Genomic DNA, 25,941 nt, shown 5'->3' on the forward strand with positions numbered 1-25,941 from the left:
CAGGCTCCTCTGCTATGAGCCTGCTTCTTCCTCTCCCACTCCCCCCTGCTTGTGTTCCCTCTCTCGCTGGCTGTCTCTATCTCTGTCGAATAAATAAATAAAATCTTTTAAAAAAAATCATTTAAAAAATAAATAAATAAATAAAGACACACACAGTGCATCCTGACACTGACCACGACAAGGAAAAGTGGGAAATGGTTACTGCCCAGCAACCTGGGGCCACTTGAAAACAAAACGAAGACATGTGATGGACACATTTCTTGCGATGGAAAGCTGGGCACTGATTAAACGCAACATAAAATGCCTGGTATTTTTCCAGCTCCAGTAGAAGCAGGCATGTACTTTTATTTCCATTCGCATTTCTTCCATCAGTAACAGGGGCACGTTTCGGCAAGAACTCTCAGCTGGGACCCCTGCAGGAGGCACATCAGAGCACAGGGTGGCGTCCTCATGTGCCACGTTGGCCACGGGCCAGCAGGCATGGGGCTACGTCAACTGTATATGTGGATGGTCCATTTAATCAAGTCACTGCGATGGGACCAGCGCCTCCCCCCATCACTCAGGAGGAGGGACACCAACATCCCATCCGTCTCGCATCAGAGCTCAGGTCCTTACACTCATGTGATCCTGGACACATCTGCCCCAAAAAGAAGTTCATCCATATGTTAACCAAAAAACACTACACGGAGGTATGTACAGCCTCCAACTTGTGTGAGATTAAAATATTATTCGCAACCCTCAAACCTGGAAATCTCTGGAAAGCATACTCTAACACTTTAGTAGTTATTAAAGATGACAGGTTGTTACAACTTTGATTATGTGTATTTTTCTATGATAAGCAACATTACCAAAGTAATTAAACATAATGCTAACTGTAGGGGGTGATGTCGCTGGCGAAAGCTTTAACTTAGTTGAGGTTTATGATGCACATGCGTGAAATACTCACGTACATGCACCCGACAGAAGAGGGGAGTGGTGCAGGGGTTACCACAGAGGGTGACCAAGAATCAAAGAGGCTGGCAGTTTCCACTCTGGTCCAACAATTCCAATCCGTTATGTACCTTGGAGATACGGAGTTGAAGACTGGGAATTTCTACCTTCCCAAATGCCTTTTGTGTGTTCTGCTGCTTAAAATGAAAATCACTCACAAACCCATACATACACTCTGAGAACAAGTAATAATCACTAGTGTATGCCTGGGCTGAACAAACGCCTGTTATGTATGTTCTTTACAGAAAAATCCTCTAAGTAAGGGGGCACCTGGGGGGCTCTGTCACTTAAGCGTCCAACTCGTGATTTCAGCTCAGGTCATGGTCTCATGGGTCGTGCATAGGGCTCCGCGATCAGCAGGGAGTCTGCTTGGGATTCTCTCCCTCCGCCCCCCGCCCCGGCCGGCTCATGCTCTGCCGTGCGCACACTCTAATACATAAACAAATCTTTAAAAAAAAAATTCCGTGAGTAAGGACTGCAGCAAGGCCAAATTATCTGTCAGCATTTGCATCATGAATTGGTTCCATGAGATGAAGAGAAACAGAATTACCACAGCCCTTCCAAACAACCCTTACAATCTCCAGACAGCTGAAAGTGTTCTGTGATGCTGCCTATGAAATAAGGTAAGCAAGTAAACTTACCCAGGATCACAGCACTTGGCCCAAGGTCACCAACAACACCCTTGGGCCACAGATGCTGGAGGGACTGAGCCAGAAAAGTGAACCCACGTGAATCTGACGGAAAGAACACAGTTCAGGATTAAAGCATGAAATAAAACCCAAACGACAAATGCAAAACTCAATGGCACATTACTTCAGCTCCTGCTTCTGCCAGAAGGTCATGGGAGACCTATCTCGGGGCAGGAAAGCAGCGTGAACGAGTTAAGGAAAACTGAATTTAGAGAGAAACACCTAAAATTGTTTACACCGTCCATGATGGTCTCATCTCGTATTTCCCTACTAATAAATAGCTCTATTTTTAAAAGTCTAAAATGGTAAATATTTGACCTTGTTTTGGTAACATCTTCTAATTACAAACTTACAGACTTTTGAAAATGTAACTGCATGTTAATAAGATATTGAGAACAGTTTTTTCCTTGTCTCATAAAAAACTGTAGCAGCTTAGGGCTTGGCAAAACCTGTCACAAACTCACTAGGATCAAAATTAAAATATTAAATCTTAATATTTTAATACTCCAAGTCTCTGCCTCCATATGGGGAAAAGTTTGTACAACTTATATTAGCACAGTAAGAGTCCTCTAAATAAGACCATTTAAAAGAAACATGTATCGATAAGAATCCACTCACTTTCCATTCCTTGAGGATCTTTTCCTTGCAAAAACATTGGCCAAAGAGTAAGTGCTGGATTGAGTTTACTGGAAAAGGATGCTGACTTTACACTCAATTGTGATTTCTCTACAGAATGAACGTTTTTATTCTCCTTGGGTGATACGTAACGAGCGAAGTTCTTCGCAACCAGATCATCATTAACACAGACCTGTACAATTTTCAACATTTCATGAATAAGACAGTGTCAAGTGACTATTCAGAAAATATCCCAAACTTCACCCCAAATTTCAACCTTCAGAAGAAATTATTTTATAGAACACAGTTTGACAGAAACTCATTTCTTGACTTCTGCTCTGGTAATGGTGGACTAGATACTTTTGGCCAACCGTCCTCGTAAGAAAAACAATGAGGATCTGTATAAAATGTAAGCACAATCTTCCTGAACAAAGCATCAGGGAGCTAACATGACTTTACTGGGCAAAGATCTGGGGGGATGACAAAGACAAAATGCAAATCATAAAAAGAAAAGCTGATAAAAATTAAAAATCTAAATTTTAGACTATATCAAAATTTTAAAATTTCTGCTCTTCAAAAGACACTAAGAGATGAAGGGCACTCCACAGAGAGGGAGAAAATATTATTAAATCTTACATCTGCACAGACACAAATCCAGAATATATAAAGAACTCTCAAAATACAATAAAAAGATGACAAACAACCCAATTAAAAAATGGGCACAAACTGAGGGCTTCAGAGGGGAGGGGAGTAGGGGAATGGGCTAGCCAGTGATGGGTATTAAGGAGGGCACGTATTGCATGGAGCACTGGGTGTTATGCACAAACAATGAATCATGGAACAGTATATCAAAAACTAAGGATGTACTGTATGGTGAATAACATAATAAATTTTTTTAAAAAAATGGGCAAAATACAATGGAATATTACTCAGCCACAGAGAGATGAGATTCTTCCATTTGCAACATGAGTGGACCTAGAGAGTATTATGCTAAATGAAATAAGAGAAAGACAAACACCATATGATTTTACTTACATGTGGAAGGTAAAAAAACAAATGAAGAAACAAACAAACAGCACAAACAGACCCATAAATACAAAGGACTGACGGAGGCCAGTGGGGAGGGGAATGTGCAAAAAGGGTGAAGGGGAGAGGGCGATACAGGCCTCCAGCACGGAACGAGTAAGCCACAGGAATAAAAGGTTCATCGGAAACAGAGTCGATGGTATCGTAATGGTGTGTGGTGAGCACAGTAGAGACTCGTCCAATCACCCTGCTGTCTACCTGAAACATCGTGTGTCAACTGCTTCAATTTAAAAAGCTATCCGAAAAATGCGCCAAAGATCTGAATGCACACTTCATCAAAGAAGATATATGGATTGCAAACAGCATATGAAGAGACACTCATCGTCATAAGTCATCAGGGAAATGCAAAATTAAGCCGTGATAAGATACCACTACACGCCCACCAAAGTGGCCATCCAAGCACCTGTCCACTGCTGATGGGATCGTACAACAGTTAACCCCTTTGTAAACCATCTGGTAACTCTTACTACCTACGATCCCATCCAGAAATTTCACTCCCAGGTACTCATCCAAGAGAAATGAATGCATGGGTTCACAGGAAGACTGTACGTGAATATTCATAGCTGCTTTATTTATAACAGCCCCAAACTGGCCACAACGCAAAAGTCCAAAAGACGTGAACAGGTAAATCCACTGTAATATATCCGGGCAAGAGAAGAGTATTTGACAATAAAAGGGACAACGTGGATATATGCTCAAATAATTTTGTTGAGTGAAAGAAGCCGGGCCCAAAAGAGAAAACCCTGGGACACCCTTGTGCTTCCTTAGGGAGCTGGAAAAGGAAGCTGGGCCCTGTTTTTCTGGCGACGATGACCTCACGCATCTGCTCTAAGTTCTCTCTGCTAAGAAGCACACCCTCTGCACTCCCCCACTGTGATGGACGGCCACAGAGGGAAAGAGACCCCCTTGAAAAGCAAGAAGAAAGAACCAGGTCAGTAGAGAAGTTGAAAGAGGATTCACCAGACCGGTCCAAAGGCCAGCATTTTGTTATTTTTACCAAACTGTTAAAACCAAAAATGCACCACAAAGAGTAATAAATGAACCTTAATGCAAATGAATAACATCATCACAATGAAGAGGGGGGAAGAAAAGAACTAACCTGAGTAACTTCAGACGTAATACGGTGTTTTGGCTGCACGCTGTTTGCCTTTAGACAAACTCTGCACAGGACTGTGGGTTAGCAATTCTGGAATTACTTTACGTGAATATTAGGATTAATCAAATTAAGTATAATGTAACTAACAAGAGCAGGTTTCTCACTGTTGGAAACAGGTGTCAAGATAAGGACTGGGGAGGGCCACAGCGAACCCTGTGAAACTGGACTGGAATGAGAGGTACCAGAGCTCTTTTTACCATTTTTTTTTTTTTTTAAAGATTTTATTGATTTATTTGACAGAGATAGAGACAGTCAGTGAGAGAGGGAACACAAGCAGGGGGAGTGGGAGAGGAAGAAGCAGGCTCTCAGCAGAGGAGCCTGACGTGGGGCTCGATCCCGGAACGCCGGGATCACGCCCTGAGCCGAAGGCAGACGCTTAACCGCTGTGCCACCCAGGCGCCCCCAGAGCTCTTTTTTTAAGAGAGAGAGAGGGAGGAGAACGAGTGCACACATACATGAGCAGGGGAAGAGCAGAGAGAGAGGGAGAGAGAGAATCTTAGGCAGGCGACGTGCCCAGCATGCAGGGACGACACAGGGCTCAATCTCCCTGAGCCGAAATCAAGAGTCAGACGCTTAGCCACCCAGGCACCCCCGTACCAGAGCTCTTAATACACGTACAGACAGACAGATACGTGCACAAACAGATGCACGTACGGACAGACACACACATGTGCAGACAGATCCAGGCATCAATCCATGTGTGCGTGGATTAGCACCCACAAACGTACTTCCTAACTGTCTGCAGAGAGGGGCTACCACCACCGACACCCCAGCAGCAGCGAGCACATCTCGTGCCCAGTCTATCTGAATAGAGCTCTTCTTTGAGAACTGGTTGAGTCTCAGGCTGGGCTGGAGAAAGACAAAATTAGCCTAGAGCATCTCGTGGCACCAAAAATAGAAAGTTTCCAACAATGATGGGGCACAGTGAAAGGACACGTAAGCCACTTTGAAGGAGTTGCTAATGGCCAAATCTGCAACAATCCGAACAGGAAAATAATGACAGTAGTGGACTCTATCCCCTAGAGTAAAACAAAGAGCCAAGAGCCGGCACTAAGATAAATTACTGAACCACTTAATAAATGGGGGAGAAGGGCCAGTTCTTCTTTATAGAATTCCAATTAAAAATGTAGAAGGCCTGGGGCGCCTGGGTGACGCGGTCCATTAAGCGTCTAAATCTTGGTTTCACATCATGATCTCAGGGTCGTGAGAGCAAGCCCCGCATTGGGCTCCACACTGAGCATGGAGCCTGCTTGAGATTCTCTCCCTCACCGCTCCCCTGCCCCCTCTCCAAAAAAAACAAAAACAAAAACGAAAAATGTCCATGCCGTGTGAATGACATTCTTTTCCTTGGAGTTTGCTCCATTTTGTCAAAATAAAAAATTTAAATAAGGATAAAACATTTTTTTATTATAATAATATTTTTTATTATATTACGTTAGTCACCATACAGTACATCCCTGGTTTTTGATGTAAAGTTCGATGATTCATCAGATGCATATAACACCCAGCGCACCATGCAATACGTGCCCTCCTTACTACCCATCACCAGCCTATCCCATTCCCCCACCCCCCTCCCCTCTGAACCCCTTAAAATACAAATATTTCACTCACTTTTTCATTTTTTATAGTTGCATAAAGGTAGACCTCAAAAGTATCTTCTTCCACAGCACATAATTTGGCTTCCACCTGCGTGGCCGCTAAATAACAGAAATGAGAAGAAATAAACCAGCTGATATTGAAACAATTCCACCTATTAATCTGTACTAACCACTTAGGGTCACCCAGAGTCACCATATCTACCGGCTTCCTCCGGGCGGCGGGAGCTTGGAGCAGAAGTCGTCTGTGGGAGGTGAGTGGAGATGAAGACTCTCCTGGCGTGGGGTCACCCACGTACTCGCCATCCCCATCCACAGCTGCTGCCCCCTGCCCCCTGCAAACACCTCCTCGAGCAGTTCTTGGCCCTCTTCCCTTCACACAGTTCCCAAATCCACTTCCCACCCAGTCTTTCATCTGAGTCCATTCCACCCTGCCAACACCCCATAAGTCAGAGCTCTCAGCAACTCAGACCCAAGCACCCAAACAGCAGCTCCAGGCCCGGGCACCTTCAGGCATCATGCTCAGTCCTTCACACACGTTTTTCACTTCACAACCATCACTGTGGTGTACAGGGGAGGAGGCCGGGCTCAGAGAAGGCTGCAGGGAAGCCACGGGGAGGGGCAGGATGCCGTCCCAGGCGCTCCGCTTCCCCCACACCTGCATCTCCAGTGTGCCCCCAGGGGCTCGCAAGGGCCCAGACTCCAAAGCCACAGGCCCTCCCAACCTCCCTGTCCCCCCGGACAGTCCCCCCTGGCTATTCCTCTGGCCAGATGGGGGCCAGCGCAGGAGAGGGGCCAGCACCCCAGGCATTTCACACCCACTTCTCAGAGCAACCCCGGGCGATGGGCACAGGGACTTGGCTCCTGCCGGCCAGGGGTCAGGACAGACGGCCCATGAGGCTGTACTTCACCACCAACAATAGAAAATAAAGAGAGCACGCCGGACAGCTGCTCTGAGACAGACTACACCTCTGAAATCAGCAAAAATGGTCACAAACAATCAGTATCCACGAGCAAAGTTCAGCTTTGCATCACCTGTTGCTTCATGAAATGCATGTACATATATTTTGCAGAGCGCAACCCACACAAATGAAGGGCCCCTCACTCAAACAGCCCCTTTCTCATTTTAACTCTCAATTACTGATGTCCACATCCACCCCCAAACCTTCAGGAGCACAGGGGCGCCATACCACGGGGTGGAAGGAGTCCCAGGTACCAGATGAACCCATGAGGAGGGGCAAACAGCTGAACGTGTGCATCTCAAACCCCCTCGTCAATGGAAAAATAAACCAGCCTGGGTGTCAGTTCAAAGCAGGCTGCAATGGTGATGCACCTGCCTTACCTTTTAGGATGTTCTGGAAGTACTGAATAGCTGCGCTGTCCCACTTCCTGGCAGGTCTGGAACAGTAAACAGATGAATAAAAATCTGAAGGTAGGACACCAACATCACTTTGTAAGCCATATGCTGGATGTTTCTGACATTACGTGTTGAACATATGATGCCTGGCTCTGCTTTGGGGGTGACGACCCTAGCCGCACCCTGCAAGGGGCTCCTCTCACCACTGCCACCTGCACCCAGTGCAGAGACTCACGGAGAACGGGCCCATCCTGGGGCTTCCTGAGCGGCCTGTGCCTGCCCTCAGGGCATCGTCTGTCCCAGCACCAGTGACCTGGGACCTATCTGTCTCTCCAGCCAGAACACAAGCCCCCTGGAGTGGGGATGCTGCGCACGCAGCGTCCAGCACAGGCTGGCACAGAGCGAGGGCTCCAAATGTGCTGGTGAGACCAACACGGAGACAGAGGCCAGGGGAGAGCCACCAGCCAGTCTCTCACGGCATCCACACCCTGCCGACACCTGTCCTCTGTCTCCCACGTTCTATCATCTTGCCCTTTCCTGTGCTCTGAAAAGGAAGTCGTAAGAAGAGCTGTAGGCAGTAGAAGATGAAGAGAAACCAGTATTTCAAAGCAAGGAATAAAAATACATAAGGGGAGAGTGCTATGTTTTAGGCTTCTCTGCTGGTTTGATTGCCCAAATCAATGATGGTTTGATGCCACCATCATCCTCCAAGGGCTGTTTTAAGGATCAAATGAGGTAATGGACATAAAGCACCTAGCCCCACGCCAAGGTGAAGGTATTATTTTACTTTACTAAAAAAGATATTACACACATTACTTCAAGAAAATCACAAAGCATTCCTAAAAGGAAGTAAAAAAAAAAATGAAGTTAGTGGTTTTAAACCCTTGCTACACACACACAAAATTACCTAGTAAGTTAAAAAAAAATGAAGTAGATTTCTAATAAGAAAATGGACCAAGAGAATAATCAATCTAAGCTATTCACTGGTAAACCAATCATTCAGTCCGTGTGTGTGCCTGTCTGTCTGTCTCTCTCTCACACGCACACACAAATAACCACATGAAAAAATACCCAACTTTACAAATTAGAAAAATACAAACGAAAACAAAATACCATTTTCATACAGCAAACAAGCAAAAATGATAAAGCTTGACGACAGTCAAAGTTGTGTGGAAAAGCAGCCCCCTCTGTACCCCCGCGATGCAAGTACACGTCGCTAGTCCTTTTGGAGGGCCATTCGACCAAATCTATAAACACATATTGAGACAGACATTCTGGATGAACTGCCCACACAAAGGGACATGTGTCTGCATGGAGGGTACGTCCACGGCTGGGGAAAGTGGTCACACAGAGGGGGCGAGGACGAGGGGCCTATGAGGGACAGCTGGGCGTGGACAGACTGGCACCAGAGCCAGTCCTGGGGGTGAGTAGCTGGCTGCTCTAGATGAGGGACAGGTAGGAGGCAGGAGTGCTGCTGTGCGGGGGACCCACTTTCCCAGAGTCTCTGAGGGCAGAGGTGGTGTGGGGGGACCACGGGGAGCCTGGCGGGGCACACTGGCGTCAGCAGGGACAAGCAGACTCAGCGTCCACTACTGAGCTTCTGGGGCCAGCCACAGGGTGAAGGACAGGTGCTGGGGGATGCAGGGAGTGGGAATGGAGGGTCTCCGTAGATCCTGCGAAAGCATCCACAAGAGGGGTGCTTTCCAAGTTCAGGGAACAAAATGCAACGTCACCAGGACATGCACGTTAAGCTGGAACTGTGCTGTGCCCACAGTGTTTCTTCCGGTAATGCCAGGGTCCAGGGGGTGGGGGTACCGGGGGGAGGGGTGGGCCAGGAACTCAAGTAGCACTCAGTCCAGACAGTGTAGAGCGCAGCCATATCCCTGCCACAGCAGTGCCCAGGGCGGGGACCCTGGTGAGTCCTGCACAAACACGGACGATGTGGCCCAAGACCAGAAAAACGGCATAGAGAGGGGAGGGGTGTTGTGTGCTTATGGGCACCCACATCTTCACACCCATGTTTTATTTGGATTTATCCATATTCTTATGGGAATGTGCAGTGCACAGTGGTCTGCCAACAACCTAGCTGGCTCTCAAGAGAGGAACGGTTACGTACAACAAGTAGCCAGTTAGGTTCACCCAGAAAGATAACAGGAGAAGGCGGTGCAGGTACCAACAAGAGCTTCAGCGCACTCTTGAGTTAAATCTGCAAACAAGGCAGGAGGTTCTAATTTTCATGAAAGCCTCCACACAAATGAATGCATATAAAACACTGAATGAGGTCTTCAAGTTCCAAGCCTGAACAGTTCGGGGGGGGGGTGCAGGGCAGGAGAAAAAGGCGATGGACTTTTTTTTTTTTTAATGCTCCATGATCCTGTGTACCAGCCTTTCTCTTTACAGGTAATTTATTACTTTTTGCAAATTAAAAGTCATTCCAGAGCATAGAGCTCAGGGGCCCCTCTAAGCCCTTCCACTGCAACGTCTGAAAGGGGGGCTGCCCAGGGAGCTCCGCTCACGGCCAGGTGCAATGCACACCAACTCAGAAGACGTCTCCTTAAGAACAAAGAGGCCTCTGGAATCACTCAGCGGCTCACGAGGGGAACACATTCCACATGAACCTCGCACACTCGGTTCCAGACTTTTACCCACGCTTCAGCATCGGTCACCAGCGGTACTTACACGATCTTAGTGCTGTCTTCACAGAAGCCAATGTGTAATGTAACAGGCTTCGTGCAGTACAGCCTGAATTTTTTCGCTCGGTAGGGAAGCTGCATAAAAGTTTCCACTGCAACTCGGATGCTTCACAGTGAAACAGAAATAGTTCCGTTACAAAAAAAAAAAAAAACAACAAAACTTGTATAGAAAAGATTTCCTTAGCGTTCGCCCTGCAATTGACATCCCTAAAACACACCCAAGCCAATTCTTTGTTTCTAATCCAGCCCCCAGCTGCTGGAAGGGCGGGGGAGGGAACGGAATCTTACTTGTCTTAGGTATAAAAGCAGAAGATATATGAACAGTACCTACACAGATATTCAGAGTATCTTTGGTGTTAAAACTGCATGGTGTGGAGGTGGAAGAATTAGAAAAATCAGCTTCTAACAAAGGCTCCTCAGACAAGGAAACACTAGGAAATAATGGACAATCCTGTGAAGTCAATTCTACTTAAGATTTTCAAACTTCAATCTTAATACACAACCCGAATTACAGTTTCTGTAAACGAGCAGATGTTTGTTGTGGTTTTTGAGCAGATGTTTTTATAGTTAGTATTTATCAATTCTGCACAAAAAGAGGGGCTGAGATTTGATAAATCTGTTGCTCGGCACCTTATTTCCATTCTTCCGGCCAATGACAGACCACCTGCTCGTACCGTTTCCACAGAAGCCGTTCTGGAAGCCCTGCATGGGCAGCCTCGCCACCTCATCTCGACAGTCTAGAAAAAGGTGCCCATTCTAACTGTCTGTCAAAGCCTCCCCCTACACTATTTGATCATGGGCTTCTCTTGCCCCAAACTCCAAATACTAAAGATCTCCCCAAACAATTAAACACAACATTTACTTTGATAACACTTGTGGTTATAAAGGTGCAGAATCACAAGCCAGAGGGCATCTACTGTTTTTCTTAAGTATTTGCAAACTCCCAATGTCTGAGAAGTCCTTCTGCCATGAAATTCTTTACTCTTGTTTTAAGAATACTCTTTTGGAAGAAGGGTCCTCACGTTAATTATTAAACTGATATCCTCTTACTCTGGCACGGGAAACTATGAAAAATTACCACAAACACAAAAGCTGACATGTTGCTAGTGTTTTCTAATGACTGTTAGTGGGTGGTCCTGGAGATAATGAGGGCCCCTTCCTCCCTGTCTTATGTGACTGTGGGTCACGCCCTCACTCTGCTAAGAAAAACGACCAGGAGTACTTGAACAGGTGTTCTGCTCCCCAATACCTGACCCCACACCCCTTCTGTGGGGACCAGGCGACTTTCCGCCTCCAGGTGAAATCTTTCCTACAGCCCAGCCTCCGGAAGGACCCACCGCATCACAGGAACATACCAGAGGGGAGGCCCGGTGAGCACCTGCCCTTTACAGGAAGGAAGGTGGAAGGAGGGCCCAGTGGCCCCAGATCCTCACTGAGACCACCAGCCCCCAACACTGACTGCGTGTAGAACCAGAATCTGCAAGTTGTCCCCACAGGAAGCTAAGAACATTCCAGTTCTATGACCTCTATCTTCTCGCTGTGAAAACTGACCCTCTCCTTTACATCTTATATTCGTCTCCCTAAAGAGCAAAGGCAAAATAAACACATACGTACTTTTTCGATTTCACTGGGATGTACTTGGCAAAATCCACAAGGAAACATTCTGCCAGGTAATGGTCTGCCGAAGACACAATGGACTTAATAACAGCCCTGCACCAACACTTCAGTTCCTGACAATACACCACACAGACCTACAAAATAAAAACCTCGGTGTTAAAACCCCCAGTCACAGGAGAGAACGCAAAGGCACCCCCAAACCATCTTAGCCCACATTCCACCTTCCGGAAGAGAAAAGGCAGGGAGGAGGCTGGGGCTGCCCACGCTCACCCCTGCTGGGCGGTAAACAGAGCACTGGGCACCAGAGTCTAACTTCAGGCTTCTCTTACTTCAGTCACGCCAACTCCTTAACTCAGGACAGACTTTTGAAAGTAAAATAAAGAAAATCCATTGCTTTGCCTTCTTAAGTCAGAAAACAAAGCTTAGAAATATACTGTCAAGCACGTTGCCAGACCCCTGAAAAATCTCCCCCCCAGGCTCACCTTCCCCATTCCACTCCAGGGGGCTGTTACTGCTCTCTAACGTTTGTTTACTACTGTGTACTACCTGTCACAACTGACAGTTGCCTCCAGGACGACATGACTGTCTGTCTTCTGTACCACCACGTGCCCAGCACCTACAACAGTGCTTGCCATGCACGAAGCCTTCAACGACCACGTGCTGAATGACTCAAGAAATCAATGCGTGCCTGCAGCCCCATTTTAGGGAAACTATCCGGCAGGAGTGATAGCCGCCTGTTGTCCTGACCATCCCACGGGACTGCCAGGCCAGAGCAGACTCGACTTCAACTCAGACGGGCAAACCAGACGCCGACCACAGGCTCTTATAAGGCCCTGTGGGGAGAGAGCTGCATCCCACGGGGAAGAAGCCAGCCGATGGGGAGATTGCCACATTCCAGAACTGAAGCCGGATGTTATGGAGCAGCCACTTTGCCAGGGAGGGGCTCTTGGGAGCCTCCATAACTCCAAAGTCAAATAACTTGAGAGAAATCTTGCCAAAGATGGAGGGTATTTCTGTTTAGCACTGAAATCAAAGTAATTTGTAGGAATGGTGTGAACAGGTGATCGTTCACGCGGCCACCTGGCTTTGAACTGGTGGCTTACAGGGCTTCCACCAACCCAGAGTGGGGCAATTTAAGCCTCAAGAACAAGGATTACAGCTGATGAATATATTAAAAGCCGTGAGTTCAATACAGTACTTTAAAAATGAAGAGGGGGAGAGAAAAACAGCACAGACCTCTGGATGCCCGCGTACACAGCTGGGCACGAACGCTGGTAAGAGAAAGAATCAAGCAACGCGTCTACCTTTCCAGCATCGACTGCAGGTGAATAGTTCTCTGCAGACGAAGTCCACCTCAAGATCGCAGAAGGAATGTGAAAAGTTAAACAGAAGGGCTGCTTCAGGCCGTGCTGGTCACGGGATGGTGCCTCCACTGCAGGAAAAGCTGACGGGCACCACCTCCAGGCAGGGCTCAGGTGTCGCCTTCCGAATCCGCTGGGCTTTGCCAACAGTGCCCGTACCTCCCAATTCAATGCAAGCAGCAGCTCACAGCCCAATCACTCCGAGGGGGCAAAAACGTGACCCTGAATCTAATTAAAGCTTTATCTTTAACTACCGGTCCACATAAAATCGAAGTGGAGAGACGAGGAAAGTTCAGCACCACCACAAGGAGGCACTCACACTATCCAAAATTGTGGACTGTTTTAAAAGGACAATTAACTAGGTTTCCTCTCTTCAACAAGTCAATGGTATGGGAAAAAATAATAAATATAGCTAAAGAAGATTTTTTTTGAAAGGGGGAAGGAATTCAAGTTATTTCTAATGCTTTTCATAGTTTATAAACCTTTCCCAGTAGAAAAATTCAAACTCTTTTGAAAAGTGACTGACCTGCAGAGAGAATCAGACAATGGGCCCGGGAGCAAAGGAGGCAAGAAAGGAAGAAGGGGCTGTGATGTGAGGTAAGGAAAATAAACAAGCGTGAGCTGGCCAAAGTCATGAGCAGCAAAAGGGAGGCACTGGCCCTAGACTGAAAACCCCCAGGCCGCCTCTCTCCCACACCCGTGACAGATCTAGAATAGCCCTCCGGTTCCCAGCCCCAGGAGGACGGCCCGATGCTTGAATCTGGATGACACCCCACGTCCCCCTGCCCCACATGAATCTTCTACAACCTCTGCTTTCCAACACCAGCCCGAATCTCGTGCAGCTCAAAGAACCTAACACAAGGCAACGTTTAGGAACAATTAAAATACTCTAAAAGCTTTTGTCGCCAAAATGTGTACATTTTAAGTAGTATTTCAAGACACAGTCCTTACAGCGCACTTAGATACATACCTGCCCTTCTTCCAACATTAACGGTTTTATTTCTACATCTTGACACATGCTATTATAGAAGTCATTCATGGCCCTATTTAGTTTTTGATAATCAACTTCATGATCTAAAAAGGGACTACATCCATTTATAATAACCCAGAAGCATCCTGGATCTTCAATCTGTAAAAAATTTTAAAAGACAGACAAAACAATGCATGGTTTAAAAAACAGGACCATAAAATAATAAACTTTAGAGGCATGATAACTTAGTGGTTTAAGTGATCTAACAAATTCTAGATGATAAAAGGTCAGACCAAAGGTAAAAAAGACGGTCAATTTAGATCAGATCATCACACTGTACACCTTAAACTTATACAATGTTGTATGCTAATTATATTTCAATTAAGCTGGATAAAAGGTAAAAGATGCAAGGATAAAACTGTAAAACATGTAAAAAATTTGAAAAGCCACATAACCAATAATACACCAGTAATTTTTAATTACGTGCTATGATGCAAAAAGCAGGGATCAATGTCCTTCATCTCCTGTATTATTTTAAAGACTTTATTTATTTGAGATAGAAAGAGGGAGAGATAGAACATGAGCAGGGGGACAAAAGGAGAGGGAGAAGCAAACTCCCTGCTGAGCAGGGAGCCCGACATGGGTCTCCATCCCAGGACCTTGGGATCGTGACCTGAGCCGAAGGCAGACACTTAACCAACTGAGCCACCCAGGCGCCTCATCTCCTGTATTTTTAAAATATTCATAATAAAATACAAAAGCAAGTGTCCATGGGGGCGCCTGGGTGGCACAGCGGTTAAGCATCTGCCTTCAGCTCAGGGCGTGATCCCAGTGTTATGAGATCAAGCCCCACATCAGGCTCCTCCGCTATGAGCCTGCTTCTTCCTCTCCCACTTCCCCCTGCTTGTGTTCCCTCTCTCGCTGGCTGTCTATCTCTGTCGAATAAATAAATAAAATCTTTAAAAAAAAAAAAAAAAGCAAGTGTCCATGTTTGCAATATGCTATGTCTTTTGTAAAAAAGAGAAGGAAATATGAATACATGTATATTCTGTTCATATTTAAAATAAGAAATGACAGCAGATAAACCAAAGCAAATACAATTTATTACCTATAGGAAGCCAGGAAAAAAAGCCCCTGACTTTCGGTGACAAAAGTCAGACTTCTGTGAATGTATCTTGTTATATACCAGTGTCACTGGAAATCAAGATTTTCATTGTTAGAGAGTACAATAGATGTACAATAGATGTACAATAAAAGGTTAAATTTGACTTGAAAATATCAATAGGAACTCATGACCTTCCAAGTGTATTTCTTTCTTAACTCTGCCTACTGAAAGGACCTAAAACCAATGACATCCCAAGATTTCGGATCCTAGGTACCAGGTGGCCGGGGAACAGGTGCTCATGGGAGTACTCTATTTTTCTAAATATTTGACGATTTTTATAGTAAATAGTTGGAAAAAAAGAACAGTGGGCCATTCTGGTGCCAGGTGTAGCAGAGTCGTTTACATGGACTAATCCCACCTGCAAGTAACAATCATCAGTCCAGGAAAAAATATAAAATAAATATGAAGGCACTGAAGAGAACAGAAGCTGCACGGACTGGTCTTGGGTGAGATCCATGCTTCCTTACAGCTTTTCCAGTCCAGGAGGACGGGCTGCAACCCAGGCAGAAAGCCGCAGTGTCTGTGGCCTGAGGAACCAGAGAAGGGAGCTTTGGGCTACGAGAGTAACTGTACGTTGACAGGAGAAATCCTGAAAGAGCCGCAGTGGCGAGAGCCAAGTCCCTGCCAGCCTGCATGGCACAGTGAGAGCCCAGCGGTCCAGAGCAGAGTAACCAGGAGAAGGCAGACAGAAACACCACAGTTTTAGCTGCTGCCCGTGAGAACGGCAAACTCGTGCCATGGCACCTCCCCAAACCTCTGCATCAAGAGGCCCAGTCCCGGGGATGACGCTCGCCCCCCAACTTCCTGCCTGGGGAAGCTCAAGGCTGCCAGGACAACCTATGGTCTGTAGAATTCTAGCTGGCTTTGGACAGAGACCCTTGACCTGCCTTTCTGTGAGCATTTCCTCTAAAGGGCGGACAGGTGCCAGTCCTCCCCGTCCCTCTGAGGTGTGTCTATATCTCCCGCTACTCAGGAGTACGTCTCGAGGGCCTGAAAGCCATGGCTGCCACCTGGAACCTTCTTCTCGGCTAGTGGGCACTGACCAGCCCTTGGTCCGTGGATGCCTGGAGCCCCTCCCCTCCTCTTCCTCCATCTTCCCTCAAAATACTCGGCCCCCTCTGCCCTTCCCCAGCTCCTGCCCCTACTGCCGGCAGCAAATGCTCTAACGAGCATCTGCCTTTGTCTGTCTTTGGCACCCGTCACTGGGAAAGTCTGCAGCGGTAGTCCGGCCAAATTCAAGAGTACGCTCAGTATGCCCCGAAGGCTCTCCGCGGAAACCCCTGCGGTGCCCCGCCTGGGAACTCCAGACCGCACTCCTGGACAGACGCAGTATGCTCTAGCAAGAGCAAACAGGGGCTCAGAAAGGACGAACCAAGCCTCCCAGACGGTGTGCGCCGCGAGGGACTGAAGCGTTGGCCCACACCCTTCACCATCGCTGCAATATCCCACGTAGCAGTTACTAGCTGTGTGGGGATGAAAATGGGATGTGTGGCCAAGGACAAAAGCAGTCAGTAGAAGTGAACCCAAGATCACTCAGGGGTTGACATGTAACGGCAAGGACGTCAAAGCAGCTGTTAGAAATACGCTGAACAACTTAAAGCCAAGATAGTTGTACTGAGCTCGTGTGTTTACTAAAGAAGATAATTTCATGTAAGAAATGGAAACTATTAAAAAGAAAAAACCCTTTGGAGAAGATAATTCCAGAAGTACAAGGTATAACATACCAAAAAAAAACCCAAAAAAACAAAAAAAGTGTTATCAGTAGCGTGCTCTCTACTCCTATTTGACGCCGTACTGGAAGCCCTAGTCGATATAACAAAATAAGAAAAATGTTGTCAGCAAGACTGGAAATGAAGAAAGAAAACTGTCTCTATTCACAAACAATGCCTCCATAGAAAATCTTAAGGAATCTACAAAAAATATATTAGAACTAGTAAGTGGCTCTAATAAGGTTCCAGGGCACAAGGGCATATAATACACTCAATTGTACATCTATAGCAATGAAAACTGGATATTTAAATTAAAAAAAAAAAGAACCATTTTCAACAGCACCAAAAAAAAAGGATTACTCAAGAATGAATCTAATAAAATACATGCAAAATGTGTGTGTTGGAAGGTACACAAAGTGATCAAATAGCTCAAGGAAGGCCTTTAATGCCAATATACTATGTTCATGGATTAAGATGTTGATTTTTCCCACAATCATCTATAAATATAACTCAGTTCCAGCAGGACTGAGAAATCAATGAACTCACTATGAAATTCTTACTGGAAAGGTAAAGGAACTAGAATGGCCCAAAAAATTCTTGAAAAGAACAAAATAGTTGGAAGACTCATTCCACTGATTTTGAGACTTACTAAAAAGCTACAGTAATCAGAACAGTGTGCTACTGGAGAAAGCACGGATGTAAGCCAACAGAAGAGAAACAGACCCACACATATATGGTCAACTGATTCTCAATAAAGGCACAAAAGTAATTTGATGCAGAAAGGGTAGTTTTTAACAAATGATACCAGAACAATCAGTTATCCGTACACACAAAAATGAACTTTGATCCATTCTTCATACCAGATACAAAAATTAACTCCGATGGACCCTGTATCTAAATGTAAAACATAAAACTATAAAATTTCTAAAGGAATCCATGGGGGGAATCTTTTATGACTGTGCGTTAGGCAAAAATTTTAGACATAACACCAAAAGTATAATTTGTACAAGTCAAAAACTGATAAATTGTACTTAATCCAAATTAAAGACTTCTGCTCGTTGAAAGACACTGTTAAGAGAAAGAAGTCATAAAGTGGGAGAAAATATTTGCAATCACATCCAAAAAAGAACTTCATCCACAATATATAATATCTAAACACTCAACAAGAAAATGACCAATTAGAGAAATGGACAGATCCAAATGGACACTTGACCAAAAGAGATGGAAGGATGGCAAATAAGCACATGGAAAGACGATTAACGTATTAATCATTAGAAAGTGTACATTAAAACCACAATGAGATACCACTACACACTAACTAAACATTAGCAGAAAGGCTGAAATCTATGAAACTTGACCACATCATGTGTTGGTGAGAATTCAGGGCAATTACAACTTTTTTTTTTTCTTTTAAAGATTTTAAGTAATTTCTACACCCAACATGGGGCTCAAACTCACAACCCGAAGATCAAGAGCCCAGATTCTAGGTGCCCTGCAGCTAGAACTCTCACACTCTTACACATTGCTGATGGGAACACATAATTGTACTGTCACTGTGGAGAACTTTCTCATGAAGTTAAACAGGTAATCCAAGCCTAGTTATTTATCCACGAAAATGGAACTTGTGTTCACACAAAAACCTGTCTGAAAAGGTTACAGCAGCTTTACTTATAATCTTCCCAGACAAGAAACAACTCAAATGGCCTCCCGCTGGTGGCTGTACAAACTGTTGCACATTCATACACTACACGACTGCTCAGCAGTAAGAAGGAAGACTTCACCATTCGTGCAACAACCCAGGTGGGTCTCAAATGCAAACACTGAGGCAGAGAAGCCTCAGGCTTCTGTGTCCTACTGCATGATTCCACGCACACATTTCCATTTTTACGACATCCTGAAAAAGGCAAAAGAACAGGGAAGATAAAGATCAGTGGTTGCAGGGGATTTGGGGCAAAGAAAGGACTACAAAGGAGCACAAGGTAAAGGAGGGGTGACGGAACTGCTCTCTGCGGTGGTGGTGGTTACAGGACTGTAGGCATTTTTCTAAAGGTCACAGAATTCTACACGAAAAATGATGAAGTTTACCATGTATAAATCATCTCAATTTAAAAAAGTTTATGGGTTAAAAAAGAAAAGGGGGGCGCCTGGGTGGCTCAGTCAGTTAAGCATCCAGCTCTTGGTTTTTGGCTTAGGTCATGATCTCGGGGTTGTGAGATCTAGGCCTGCTATGGGCTCTGCGCTCAGTGGGGAGCCTGCCTGAGATTCTCTGCCTCTGCCCCTCCCCCCACTTGCATTCGCGCGCATGCAAATGTACTCTCTCTAAAATAAATAAAATCTTAAAAAAAATGTTGTGAAACAAATATGGCAAAATGTTAAAAGATCTGACAAAGCTAAGTGGTGGATGTCCAGATATTTATGATTTTTTTCTTAAGATTTTATTTATTCATTCGACAGAGAGAGACAGCCAGCGAGAGAGGGAACACAAGCAGGGGGAGTGGGAGAGGGAGAAGCAGGCTCCCAGCGGAAGAGCCTGACGTGGGGATCGATCCCAGAACGCCAGGATCACGCCCTGAGCCGAAGGCAAATGCTTAACGACTGCGTCACCCAGGTGCCCCTGATTTTATTTTTTATACTTCTTTTTTATGTCCAGAATATTTCCTAATAAAAAGTTAGATTTTAAATTATTTTTAATCACAGGGATGATTTTTTTAAAAAAGCTTCTTGTCCTCTGATGCAATATTGCCTATGCAGTATTTTACTAAAAATGCCTAACCTAAACATAACCACGAAGAAACAGATAAGTCCAAATTGAGAGATATTTTGCAAAGCAACTGCCCCTGTTCTTCATAAAATTCAATGACATCAAAGACACAAAAAACCCAGGGAACTGGCCTAAATGAAAGAAGACTAAGAGGCCGTGACAACTCAATGCAATGTACAATTTTTTATTGGATCCTAGAGCAGAGAAAACAAGTTTTAGAAGACGTTATCGGTACAAATGGAGAAATGTGAACAGAGACTATTTATTATGGTATTGGATCAATGTTAAATTTCTCAAGTGGGATAATTATATCATGATGATGTAAGAGAAAGTCTTTGTTCTTAGGAAATACAAGTGTAAGGATTTAGTATTCTAATTCTGAAATGGTTCAGCAAAAAAGCAAATAATTTTATATTATATATAAAAAATATGCAAATCAAGAAACTTAATAATTAGGGTGTAGAGCATATGGTTATTCTCAACATGGTTTTTGTAACTTGTTTTTATACCAAGTTGGAAAGATGCTTAAAAAATTTTTTCAGGTGGAGTTCCTGGGTGGCTCAGTCGGTTAAGTGTCTGCCTTCAGCTCAGGTCATCATCTCAGGATCCTGGGATGGAGCCTGACATAATGCTCCCTGCTCGGTGAGGAGTCTGCTTCTCCCTCCCTTCCCCACTCATGCTCCCTCGCACTCGTGCTCTCTCAAATAAATAAAATCTTTAAAAAAAATTTTTTTTAATGCATCATAGATCCTTTGAAGTTTCCAGAATGTTTCATTTTTTAAAAAACATTTTCCTCTAAAACCTTAAAACTGTAGGCCAGGTTCAGTTTTACCAGCCAGGAGAACACGTGCACTAGTGCAAGAGGACGGGCTCACTAAGATGGGGAGACCCTCACCACTGGCTGCTTCCAGCCATGGCTATAAAGTAATACTGCCCACATTGTAATCACCAGCCTTACACATTTTTTTTCCCCTGCATGTCTGTTGTATTTTCATTAGAAAAATATCATCTATATAAAATTTTGGTCCACTTTCTTCTCTTTTACCCCTACCAAACTTGAATACTTAAATTTTATTCAAATAAAAGCAGAATCATTTTATCTGGCAAGAGAACTAAGTATTTCACGTCATTACTAGGATTTAATTGAATTACGTGTGCTCTTTATTATTTCTCAGGAATGATTAACCCACCTTTTCTTTGTTATTTCCTACATTATTTGTTATTCTCCTTTACTTTTTTTCTTCCTTGAGTAATAATATGAGCATCTCCTTTCCCACATTCGGTAGTATGAGTGTATCCAAGTGTAATTTACAACATCATCTAATCTTTATTTTCTGTTCAATTCCCCTTAGTGTTCATATTTCCATAACTCCAGATATCTTAGTCAAACTTACACTCTTCAACATGGATTGTAAAAATTAAGGTGTTAATTTTAAACCTCTGTGACAATTCCAAACAAAACAGTAAGATCTGGCCACTCAGAGTCATGCTGACGTGAGAGGTCCTTGGACCTTCATTCTCAACATGGCCTCCTTTGGGCAGGAAAACCACCCTTGAAATACTGTTCGTGGATTCCACGGACAGTGGTGAAATCACTCGTGTGACCACAACAGCTGCTTTACCCCATTAGTGACGTTACAGGCTGCAGCTTTCAGAATTTCACCCGTGTCAACTGTGTTTGCTCAACTCCTGCCACCCCTCCCTGGCACAAGCTGTCCTGTCCACTTAAAGGGTCCATGTAAACAGTCCTGCTGGAACACAGCTTGACCGTGAGACCAGTGGCCCTGAGGGCTTTTTCCGTGTCGATCACCTTTCTTATCAAAGATGCCATGGCTAATCCTCCTCTCCTGTAGCCCTTCTGGGGGAACAAGCCCATATCCGCCACTCCCACTGCGTCTCACTGCGCTCTGCCTTACTCATTGCTGATGTAATGGCATGTTGCCTGGGCTGCTTTCTTAACACGTATTTTTAATCAACATCTTTTTCTTCATTAGACTCAACAGGCTTGTAATGCTAGTTCTGTTTTTAGTTCTAAAATCTATTACAACAAATATTAACTGTTAAAACAAAATTTTTAATAATTTTAATTGTGGTAAAATACACATAAAATTTACCATCTTAATCGTATTCAGTGGCATTAACCACATCCATCACCACCATTTCCAGAACTCCTTTCAGCTTGCAAAACTGAAACTCTACACCCTTTAAACAATAATCGCCCCCCTCCACTCAGCCCCTGAGCAAACACCCTTCTACTTTCTGTCTCTATGAATGTAAGTACTCTAGGAACCTCAGGTAAGTATAATCATATAGTATTTGTCCTTTTGTATTTGGCTTATTTCACTTAAGTGATGGCTCATCCATGTTACAACATGTATCAGAATTTTCACCTTTTTTAAGGCTGAGTAATATTCCATTATATGTATAGACCACACTTTGCTTCTCCATTCATATTGATGGGCACTTGGGGGGAAAAATTTATCCATGTAAAAGCTAAATTAACCCGGAGAACAACTGGTAACCTGTACCACACTTAGGGAACTATTCCTACATCGTATAGAAAATTTGCTGAGGGCGAACAGGTAAGAACCGGAAGTGTGGACAGACGAGAGCTGACAGGGTGAAGGATCCAAGACAGGGGTTGGTTCCCAAGTTTGAGGCAAAAATTCTGCCCCGTTGGATTTGCACGTGCCAGGATCCGCAACCCTAGAAGAGCCCTGTCTTTCTAAAGGAGAAATGGGAGATGCCTATTTAGGACTGGCGACGGAGAGGAGCTTGCCAGTTGGATCTGAAACCCCTAAAAGTCTTGAAGCAAATCCTCTGTAAGAATCAGATGCTTAAAACGTCCGTGAGTCTCTGCTCATATAAATTACATTAAGACCTAAAGCAGGAGCGGGAAAGTTGATGGTTTTTAAAAATCCCATCATTTGCTACGTTCCTCTCCTCTGCCCACAGAAGCACGATTTTAAAAAAGAAAAAAGAAAAAAAGAAAAAAAAGATTTGTATTTCCTTTTCCCAGGCACGGAAACCCACCCCTTTGCTCCCGTTTGTAAACTCCTCCCTCCAACTAACCTTGCGAACGCGCCATGCCTTCAGTCTCCCGCATCTTACTTGAGACCGGAAAACTGCGGCTGCGGGCCCGCCCCGCCTCCTTTCAGCCTCGCTCGGAGGACTGAGGGTCGGAGCCCCGGGGGGCACGCGTGGGGAGGAGGGGGCCGCCATTGTCCAGGGCGCGAGCGAGTAGGGTTTCCCGCGAGAAACCGGGACGGGCGTGTGTGGAGGGGTGGATGCCACGAGGGGCCCCGAGGTGGGGACCCACTGGAGATGACCCCTGTCGGGCGAGGGGCCCAGGTGAGGGTCCCCGTGTCCAAGGACTGGGGGCCCGAGGGGGCTCTCCGCCAGCGCCTCCCGGGACGGGTGAGCGCGGAAGAAGGGCTTACGGTCCGTCCTCCCCCCTAATGCTGCAGAGTTCGTAAAAACAGGAGTTTCGGACAAACAGCTTGTAACTTTTTACTGTGTCCCAAATAATACATGGGCACACCTGAACTGAAATCTCATGCTGTGGCTCTGCATTCGGGGGTCCGGGATCCCATCTAGCAAGCCCACCCGTGGGTCCGAAGCCCCGCGTGGCGTGACCGGCCGGGGTGGCCCCTGCGCGGGGAGAGGGCGGCCGGCCAGCCAGGGCTAGGCGCTCGCTCACCTTCAGCACCCGCACCTCGAGCATCTTCCCCGCGTGTCGCTCGCCGCCGGAGGACCGGCGTGGGGAGACGAGCACCGTCGCGGCCGCGTCCCTTCCCGGGTATTCCCGTCGCCACTCACTCGGAAGGCACTTTGCGGTCAAAACCGGTGGCAGGGCCAGTCTCCACCCTCCGTGGGGACCGCCGGCGCGCCCAGCTCCGGCCCCAGGCCCCGCAGGTCCGCCCGCTGCGCACCACCCGCGACGCTCCACGCTCTCCCAACAGGACGCCGCCGGGGGCGCGCTCGGGGCACGGGCACCGCGGCCCCGCGCCCGACCCCGGCCGCGCAAGCCTCGAGGCTTCCAGAAAGCCCGCGCTGCGCCAACGGCCGGGACAACTGCCGGCAGCCCTGTGCACAGAGCCGGGGGCGGAGGGGAGGGGCAGGGGCGCCGGGAGGAGACGCGCAGGGGGCGCACAGCGGGCGGTGCCCGGCGTCACGTGGTTCGCCCCCCACCCCCGGCGTCTCACCCTTGCCGAATCAGCTCGCGGTTGTCTGGCAGGGAGTTTCGCCGGGCCCACCTCCACCAGGTGGCCTTAAGGGTGAGGAAGAGGCACAGCCGGTCACTAGTGTGAGGGTGGGGGTTCCTGGCAACATCCCCTCCCCCCACCCACCTCAGCCTCCTGCTTGGGGTCCCAGATTTTCTCCTTCCCGGCTCTTAGCGGGCAGGGCTCCCCCAGACTCTGTCACTGTCCATTCTGGTGAGCAGACTGCAGCCTCCGGGGCCGGGCTCTTCCCCGCACGTGTATCTGTTGCTGAGGCACCGAAGAGTTCTCTAAATTTTGAACACCTGGACGCCTCAGTTTTTCTCACCTAAAAAATGAGACTCACAATTAGATGGGGTCACACTGTGAAATAAAGGGCACCCAAGAAGCACTCAGGGAGGGTCAGCTTTCACTACTATCTCAGGAATCTCTTTCCAACGCTTGAAAAGCCAACAAACAAGAAGAAAAAGGAATATTCCTTAAAACTCAAAGGAATCACAGAATAAATAAAATATACCGGGCTTATGTGGTTTTGCAGGTGAATTCTTCAGTATCTTGATTGTGAAAAAACAAAAAAATTTAAGACCATGTCAAAAGGTATTAATTTGCTAGTAAGGGACACCAACTAGATGGCAAAAAAATTGCACCACTTTTAAGAGCATGGCAATTGTGAGGTTATGTTTTTGGGAAACAGAATGCTCACAAAAGCGTTCAGTTGTAAAAGTGTTAGATTTCACAGGGTCAAGCAACATCATCTGCTTAAAGTCTCAGGCAGGAGAGTTGGAGAGGAAAGGTGTGTGGACTTCCAGTGAGGAGGAAAACACGGCTACCTAGTACATGAAGTTCACCTATTGTTGAACTGGATTAACCAGGCTTCACCCCCAGTGGAGGCACCTGGAGGGGCCAACAAACCTGAAAGCTCCAAACTGTCAGAAGGAGGTGTGAAAGGACCAGATCTTATTTTAACAGGAGGTTCCAGGAACAGTTCCCAAGCCCTAAAGAAAATGCAGGGTACAGCTTTCTCCTAGTTCTTAGTGTGGGGTCAACATTTCTTTTTCTTTTGACTAGAACCCATGCTACAATATGATGTTTCCCAAACTTTTTCACAACGCAGCTCACAGAAAATGTATTTCTCCATCATACTTCCTGGTCCCCTTGAGGCTGAAGGGGATCAGCATCTGTACCTGTAACCTGTCTCCCCCCAACACGCACCTCCACTAGCTAGTGGGGAGCCTTGCTTTAGAAAATTACTCCACAATAAGTCAGTCATGGGTATGTGACGTACAGCATGGTGATTATGGTTAATAATACTGTATTGCATATTTGAAAGTTGATAAGAGAGTCGATCTTAGAAGTTCTCATCACCAGAAACCAATTTTTCTGTAAATATGTTTGGGGACAACTAGAATTATTATGATCATTTCAAAATATATACAAATATCAAATCATTGTGTTGTACACCTGAAAGTAATGTAATATGTTAATTATGTCTCAATAAAAAAAATTACTCCACCGGGGTGCCTGGCTGGCTCACTTGTTGAAGCATGTGCCTCTTGATCATCGGGGTTGTGGGTTCGAGCCCCACATTGGGTGTATAGATTGCTTAAAAATAAAATCTTAAAAAAAGTACTCCATAACATAATAAGATGAAAAGACTCCCAGTGCATTTTCATAAGGCAGTTAAGTCCTGATATTAAAACCGGACAAAGATAACACAAAGAAAAGAACTATAGACGAATTCCACTTACCAACATAGGTGCTGAAATCCCAAATACAGTGCTACCAAGTAAAAACCAGGACCAAAAAAAAAAAAAAAAAAAAAAAAGGAAATTAAGCCATAGCCAAGTAGGCTGTAGGGGTTATTCCAGGGGTGCAGGAATGTTTAATACTGGTCAGTAACAGATATGGCCAGTTCATGGCACAGCAAGCAATCAAAAGCTGTTGTGAGCAGACTGGC

General features: G+C 45.7%; 1 protein-coding gene across 1 annotated transcript in view; it reads right to left on the minus strand.

Annotated features, from left to right (window-relative positions):
* TDRD12 (tudor domain containing 12) overlaps positions 1 to 23,693 on the minus strand; it is a 68,544-nt gene extending 44,851 nt beyond the window's left edge. The window contains exons 1-8 of the mRNA XM_034672543.1: positions 23,465 to 23,693; positions 14,130 to 14,288; positions 11,796 to 11,932; positions 10,168 to 10,287; positions 7,474 to 7,529; positions 6,148 to 6,233; positions 2,298 to 2,487; positions 1,632 to 1,724 (exon numbers count right to left, since the gene is read on the minus strand). Coding sequence (XP_034528434.1) covers positions 1,632 to 1,724; positions 2,298 to 2,487; positions 6,148 to 6,233; positions 7,474 to 7,529; positions 10,168 to 10,287; positions 11,796 to 11,932; positions 14,130 to 14,288; positions 23,465 to 23,488 — 865 coding nt within the window. The 5' untranslated portion in view covers positions 23,489 to 23,693. The remainder of the gene's footprint in view (positions 1 to 1,631; positions 1,725 to 2,297; positions 2,488 to 6,147; positions 6,234 to 7,473; positions 7,530 to 10,167; positions 10,288 to 11,795; positions 11,933 to 14,129; positions 14,289 to 23,464) is intronic.
* Positions 23,694 to 25,941: the final 2,248 nt, after the last annotated feature.

This window comes from Ailuropoda melanoleuca, chromosome 12 (assembly GCF_002007445.2).
Source record: "Ailuropoda melanoleuca isolate Jingjing chromosome 12, ASM200744v2, whole genome shotgun sequence".
Lineage (NCBI taxonomy): Eukaryota > Metazoa > Chordata > Mammalia > Carnivora > Ursidae > Ailuropoda > Ailuropoda melanoleuca.